This window comes from Anneissia japonica, unplaced genomic scaffold (assembly GCF_011630105.1).
Source record: "Anneissia japonica isolate Jap-2015-1 unplaced genomic scaffold, ASM1163010v1 scaffold20057_len12935_cov109, whole genome shotgun sequence".
Classification (NCBI taxonomy): Eukaryota; Metazoa; Echinodermata; class Crinoidea; order Comatulida; family Comatulidae; genus Anneissia; species Anneissia japonica.
The window spans coordinates 198-7725 of record NW_022740544.1 but is presented as its reverse complement, the minus strand read 5'-3'; the positions used below and the strand labels follow the sequence as shown (position 1 = coordinate 7725).

Here is a 7528-nt window from a genome sequence, read left to right as displayed (position 1 = left end):
TGCTTCTTGCTGTCGTACTTGTAGATGGGGTATAAGAGTTTCGTTGGCTGGTACCCGTATAAGATGTTTGACTCGCACTGTAAGCCCTTCTAGCTGTTGTACTTGTATATGAGTTAAAAGAGTTTCGTTGGCTGGTACTGGTATCAGATGTTTGACTGGCACTGTAAGCGTATCTTGCTGCAGCTGTATATGGGTTATAAGAGCTTGTTTGGTTGGTACTACTATAAGAAGTATGATTGGCATTGGATGTTGAATATGTGATTACGTATTCTGGATATACTTGATGGTTATCAAATACCACAAATATACTTGGATTACTTGTGTTGTCGACGCAAGAATCATACATCCCCTTTGTTTTATCTGAAGAATTTTTATACGGTGGTCTGCGCATATCACGGGTCCCATTGGTGTAACTTCCGACAAGGACTCGTGCTACAAACATCTTCTTTACATTGTAGCCATCAGCCTCTGCATAGGAATCAGAATATTTCGATGTGCTTGCAAAATAGGCACCTTGACCATAGACTGCACCAACCCGAGTTCCACTCAAACGAAAATCAAAATTATCTCGACAAATATCTTCAACTTTTTCAGGTTTAGTTCCATGAAACAGTAGACGCTCATCCACTGGTTTGCTGGGATTCTTTTTCATCATAACTTCCTTTTGCCTTTTGAATATAAGGAAAAAAATATATTATTTCGGGCATGGAAAATTGAATCTATAGAGCTGCTAACTATTTGGATTATTTTCATCTGGTGATGGAAGTGGCAATGTAAAACATTGGTGCTTGCCCATGGTGTTTGGTGTAGTCAGGTTCATATCAAATGTTAGTTTACTATTTAGCATTCAATAATGAAAGTGTTATAGATTGTCACATTATATAATTAAAAACATAAACTAGTGGTTCTTGTGGAAATTGTCTGATAAATCATGTATTAGTGAAATGGGGTACATTATTGAAAGGCATCGTAAAATTGAAAGTTTTAAATTATCATTATTATTATTATTATTATTATTATTATTATTAGTATTATCATTATTAATATCATTATATTATCATTATTATTATAAGTATTAAATCTTACTACTGTATTTGTTTTGAATCTTGATGTCTGTAGTGCCAATTTGACTAAAAATCTCAATTAATGGAGGCAATACTACCTCCAGCCATCTTTTGAGCCTTGGGGGTGGAAATTAAGGTCCAGTGAATGGCAGATCAAAAGCTTTCCAAGAAAGCAATATTTCTTGGTTATGAGTAAGAAATATAAATCTATATTAAAAATTATTGTACCGTGAATATAAATCCCAGCAGGTCTCGTTTTGAACACGTTCCAGTTTTGTAATATCTACTCCTGAAAGTGTAGTCTGAAACAATTTCTGTATTTTCTTGTATTCTTCACTGTGTCTGTTCTTCGATACACTTACAAGTAGATGTGACTTTCCACGAAGGTTCATATTCCAGGTTCTTGGATATTTATTTTTATTTAGCCTGAAGGTAAGTAAACAAATCTCAAATTTTAGAAAAATGCAAGTACAATATAAAAAATATTATCTCGACATCATCGTCATTGTCGTCATTGCCAGCATTCAATAAATATATGTTAGCAGGGCCTTCGGAGCCCTACTGCCCTGGGGGCCTGGGTTGTGTCAGGCCCAACTGGCGGCATTTTAAACATTTTAAGCGCATTTTGATAAGGGCCAACATGGCTTGTTTCGGAACTGTGGTACATTTGAACAGGGCCTGTGCTCCCGGCTAAAAGAGCAAACTAATATTCTAAAGCCTTTCAGGGCCAGAGCTCAAAACAACGGCAGCGGAAGCTGGGGGGGGGGGCTAGGGAGCCACTGGCCCCTCAAATTTTTCTGCCCCCCCCCCTACTTTTGTGACTGCTGGGTCATTCCATGTCAAATCAACCAGATTTCAAAAAAGTTCCAGTATGACGCTCTCAGATTTTGATGAAACTCCATAAAAATGATCCACTATGTGGATCATTTTAGTGTTATAGGTTTTGTAGTTTCTGAGATATTGACTCCTCAAAAAAGGGGCGTGGCCCTTCAAGTTGCGCAAACACAATTTCCTCCAACTTTGGAAGCTTATAACTCTGGATTGGTATAGCTATCAAGGTCAAACTTGGTATTCTAACTTATACTCTACCATATTACACAAACATGGCATCAGATTAACTGTTATCCCTTCTTTTTTTAAGTTATCTGCACTCAAAATAGCCACTTTGTTTAACGATGCAATTTTTTTGTGATTTTCAATGTCACCCTGTGTCCATATGAGTGAGTGTATACATCTTAAATTACAGTATATTATCTATGGGTAGTTGTCTCTAGCCACAAGCAAGCACAGGCTGATCAAATGAATTAAAATGGAATGGCATCCATTCAAATTTGGGACCAGCCCTAAAAAAGTGAAAAAAGCCTATGTTTCCCATTAACGGTTCGTCATGTGGACAGTTAAAATCTTGTAAAAGCGGTACTTTTTTAAAATCTTGTATATGTTGCATTTCACTTTAATTTAGACATTGATAATAATTATCGTTAACTTTCTTGACATCTGCTATGGTGCTGTCTCTTATACACATCTAGATGTGTATAAGAGACAGCTAATATCTTTGGAAGTATAGCGCCTATAAGCTTCAGATTTTGTGGTGTAGGACATCTTTTACTTCTGATTCCAAATCTGCAATCAGAAAAGTTGTAGCATGTACCATTGTGGAATAGCAATGGTCTAAAAATGGGACAAAACCTGTCTGGACCAACTTTATGCATTTTTGGAGGGCTGTATCTGGGGAAAATAAGCTTAGTTAAGTTTAGCTCTAACTCAAAAAGTAAATCTTTTTTAATCTCCAAATTTTTAGGAATCCTAACCCACCAGTATTACTTCTTATATACACAGTAATAAACTTAACTAAACAGTTAATCTGATAGGGATAACAGTTAATCTGATGCCATATTTGTGTAATATGGTGGAATGGAAGTTAGAATACCAAGTTTGACCTTGATAGCTATTACCAATCCAGAGTTATAAGCTTCCAAATTTGGAGGAAATTGTGTTTGCGCATCTTGAAGGGCAACACCCCTTTTTTGAGGAGTCAATATCTCGGAAACTACATATCCAGTAGGGCTAATCTTTTGTGTATGTTGACTTTTCACATAGTGGATAATTTTTAAGAAGTTTAACTGATTGGCTTACAGTATACCATCAAACTATTACATAATAATAATCAAAAAAGATGAAGAAAATGGACACTCTATCCTGTCAGGGAATATCTTTTCAAGGATACCCCTTGCATGATGAATAATATATTGTGATCATGGAAGCAATCTCGACTTCGACTTTATAAACTACTATTTAAAATACAACAATTATGAAGTCATATTACAGTAGAATGATGCCTATAAAATAAATAATACAATTCACCAAACTTCGTCAAGTAGCCGTAGTTTCCAGGGGGCTTCATCCCCTGCACGTCCACCAGCGGCCCTTTTCGGCCCCCTGGTCCCCGGACTAGATGCTCGCTTCGCTCATATACAGGACATATTACCTTATGAAATGCCCCCTTCCCCACTTTCAAAAACATTCCGCCACCATTGGCTCAAAACTACTGTACAAGGTAATTAATATTCATGAATGCTTTCCATAGTTCCATAGTCCAAGGTAGGCCTACAGTATCACCCTGATGGATGGCAGATGGCTTGTCAATACTTATCCTAAATCAAATGTTGTCATTGATGCCACATCACAATCACAACCAAAATTCAACTGAATTCATTAATATATTCACTCAGTAACCAACACAGGAAACTACTTATGCCTACAGTACTCCGTATAGCTTTTATATAGTATATATGCTGAAAATAAAACACCAAAAATAGAACATACTACATTATTAATTTTTCACTTACCAAGGTTTTTCTTCTCTGTATTGCTTAACATCAGCCCATGTTATGTGCCTAGATGGTCTCCGACAAACATTTTTCTGGGTATGATATCGATCATTGGTCTGGATCATAGAGGCAAAGTTCAAAGTGTAGTGTTGACTTCCTGCCCTAAACTTGACAGTCTGACTACAATTCCTGTTTTTGTAATCGTCATACAACGTTTCAAAATCCGAGCTTTCTTTGTCAGACCTTGCATTCTGCTTGCTATTCTAAAATGAAAGTAAGGTTGTGAAATTTGTTGGAAATTGACACATAAGTGAAAATTGCTCAAATAATTCAACTGTAAATGAGGGCACATGCTGAATATTGGAATATATGTATGAACCAGTTATTTTCTTTGACTAATATCATTGGGTTTCCATATAGTGATAGATAAGTAAATTCATAAATTGAAACCAATGAATGAATACGTACTTGCGACGCTTTGATCTACTACCAGATGAAGCTCTACTGGTAGTAGATCGAAATGTCGCAAAGTATGTATTCATTCATTGGCTTCAACTCATGAATTTACCAAGTATTGTAGTACCACACTTAGACTAGGTTCCAGTCCCTATTCTGTCTTAATCAGTGAAAACATACCTATTTTGGCACCAATGGCGTTCCATATAATACTTATTTGCATCCCGTTCCATACTATACTTTTTTGGGGATTAATTCCCATCCAAATTCAACAACATAACAAAAACAAATGCTGGTAGTGCTCTTCAAAATTATTTAATACCACAAAGTCAATAAATTAGAGACTTTGTGTACCTACCTGTTCTGCATATTCAATCCAGGTACCACATTCATCCTTCCAATACCATGACCAGTGAGGGATAAAGTGGGAGTCAAAAAAATCAGGTTCACCTTTTATTTCCAACCGCCGTATGTCCATTTTCAATGAAGAACAAATATTGCTAATATACATGTCATCATAATAGATAAGCATACAACCCCTTTGCAAAAGAAATATTGATATCAAATAATCATTTTGACATGCAGAGCTATCTAGTAGCCAAGACAAATTACTTGTTCGTTTTAACTTATTCTACGCTAAAATATCATGAGGCAGTCAAAATGTAGTTCTATGGATTTTGATTGTCTAACATCAAATATTAGATCAACAGTTTCAAGCATCATCTGTATCCAACAACTTACCATGTATCAAAAACCAAACAGACTGGTGGATTAACTTTCATGTCACAGTAATCTTTTTCCATATCATTATTATTTAAAGAATTGACACTCTCCCATAATCCATTATTTTTAACCTGCCATTGGTAGGGAAGATCACAGTGATGCCTTTGGCACAAACTACCACTGGTGCAGCCTCCACGTAGATTTTCTTTGCAAATTTCTTCCTTTTTAGATTGCAATGCAACTGTCTGTGGATTACTGGAGTCAAGAAAGCGTCTTAACTGTATAGTTTTAGCCAGAGGTTGTGGAAAGAGTGGATGGTCTTCTTTCTTATCTTGCATTTTCACTGTCTGTGGATTATTAAAGTGCTTTGATCGTGTTTGAGATTGGGCCGGAAGTTGTGGCATCACTACATGACATTTAGAAGTTGAAGTTGTCTGGACTGTCGCTTTTGCTTCATGCTTTGTTGTAATGTTTGGATTTACTTTGCAAACTTTGTTTTTCTTTTCTTGCATTGTCACTGTTTCTGAAAGATCCAACTCAAGGAAGTCATTTGATTGTGTTTGAGAATTGGCTGGACGTTGGTCTATCACTACATGGCATTTAGAAGGTATAGTTGTCTGCATCACCGCTTTTGGTTCATGCTTTGTTTTAATGAGTGGATTGTCTTTGCAAACTTCATTTTTCTTATCTTGCATTATCATTGTTTGTGAAAAACACAAGTCAAGCAAGTCATTTGATTGTGTTATAGAATTGGCTGAAAGTTGTGGCATCACTACATGGCATTTAGAAGGTGAAGTTGTCTGCATTACCACTGGTTCATGCTTTGTTGTAATGTGTGGATTGTCTTTGTGAACTTCTGTTTTCTTACCTTGCATTGTCACTGTTTGTGAAAAATATTTAAAGTCAAGCAAGTCATTTGATGGTGTTTGAGCTTTGGCTGGAAGTTGTGGGGTTACTACATGATGTTTAAAAGGTAAAGTTGTCTGCACTTTTACTTTTGGTTCATGCTTTGTTGTAAAGTGTGGATTGTCCTTGTAAACTTCTTTTTTCTTATCTTGCATTGCCATTGTTTGTGGATTATTGAACCTGAGCAAGCCATTTGATTGTGTTTGGGATTTGGCCATCGTCTCATAGGTATCTGAACTGCAACTTTGCTCCTCATCACTCTCTTCACTATCACTGTCTTTACCATCACTCTCAAAAACCTCAAGGTCTGATCGATAATATCCTTCATTTCGCTCTTTAATCAAGCGAATAAGATCATCAGAGGGGTACTCAAGATTAAAGCGCTTCAGTAGTCGCAGGTTGGAAGCTTCCGCATAGACATCGTGTGCAAACTTACATCGTGGCCCGTACATGCACTTTTTCATAACAAAGTTTCTGAAAAGCATAGACATGTGTATTGATATTACATATACACTGCATTAACAGAAGAAATTTTAGGGTGCTAAACTTTATTCTCATGGCATTTCATTAAACCTTTCTACTGACTGAATATTGTTGCCAAACTTTTAGGTATCTGAACTTTTAGATCATCTTTTTATATTGATACATTACTATAGTACTTCTAGTTGATTAAACTACAGTATTTGTTCTTGAAAATTGGATATGAAAACAATAGCATACCCATAAACTAGTTTAAAATATATTTAAAAAATAAAAATAAATAGAAATCAGAGACCCTTACTTGCATACGTGTAGAAACCTACAGGACTGTTTCTTGCAACCGTGTTGGCTTCGGTATAATCCGCAGAATTCAGGAACCGTAAAATGTGGCCAGGCCAACCGGAAAAGAATCTTCAAACACTTATGTTGCAGAAAGGCAATGTCAAATTGCTTTAAAACTTGCTTGTTGTGATCTGATCTAAATTCATGACTTTTTCTACAGTTCACACCAAACCAGCAGCAAGAACCTATTTTAGTAACAGAAAAATCAAGATAAAACTTGAAGCTTGTGTATTGTGAGGGCTTTGGAGAACACTGTGTAATATTTTAAGAAGCTTTCTGTGAAAAATATGAACCCTGTTGTCTTTCAGATCAATACGAATGAATATTTCAGAACCAAGTAAACAGTATACAGGAAACCTCTAGGTTACTAAAAAGAAATATCAACTTCCTCATACATCTTATTATTCCCTTTAGAATTAATGTATAGAAATTTCATTATCACATCATTATCTTTATCATTTCCATTAATAGCATCATGAATCTCATCATCAGGATTACACAGTATGGAATGAAATGGATTGGATTTATTCACAAGACAACCTACAAAAGTTTTGAACATATATTTCCAGTAGGGTACTTCTAATGGTGATTGGGCAATACACCGGGAGACAATTCTAAACTGTTTTCTGAGAGTGTACTGCTTTCTTTAATGTGCACATGGGCAACATTGCACATGGGACCAACGTCTTTAACATCTTTTCCGAAAGACAGTGCCTTTTATACTTG

The 7528-nt window shown here is 36.0% G+C and overlaps 1 protein-coding gene across 1 annotated transcript; it reads right to left on the bottom strand.

Annotated features, from left to right (window-relative positions):
• Positions 1-18: 18 nt before the first annotated feature.
• Positions 19-6983, bottom strand: LOC117118237 (the record flags this gene model as incomplete). Its single annotated transcript, XM_033262757.1, has 6 exons — positions 6762-6983; positions 5093-6454; positions 4710-4890; positions 3914-4158; positions 1293-1490; positions 19-668 (listed from the first exon to the last, which is right to left on the bottom strand). Coding segments are annotated over exons 2-6 (2626 nt in total), but the record flags the coding sequence as incomplete, so codon positions are not given.
• Positions 6984-7528: the final 545 nt, after the last annotated feature.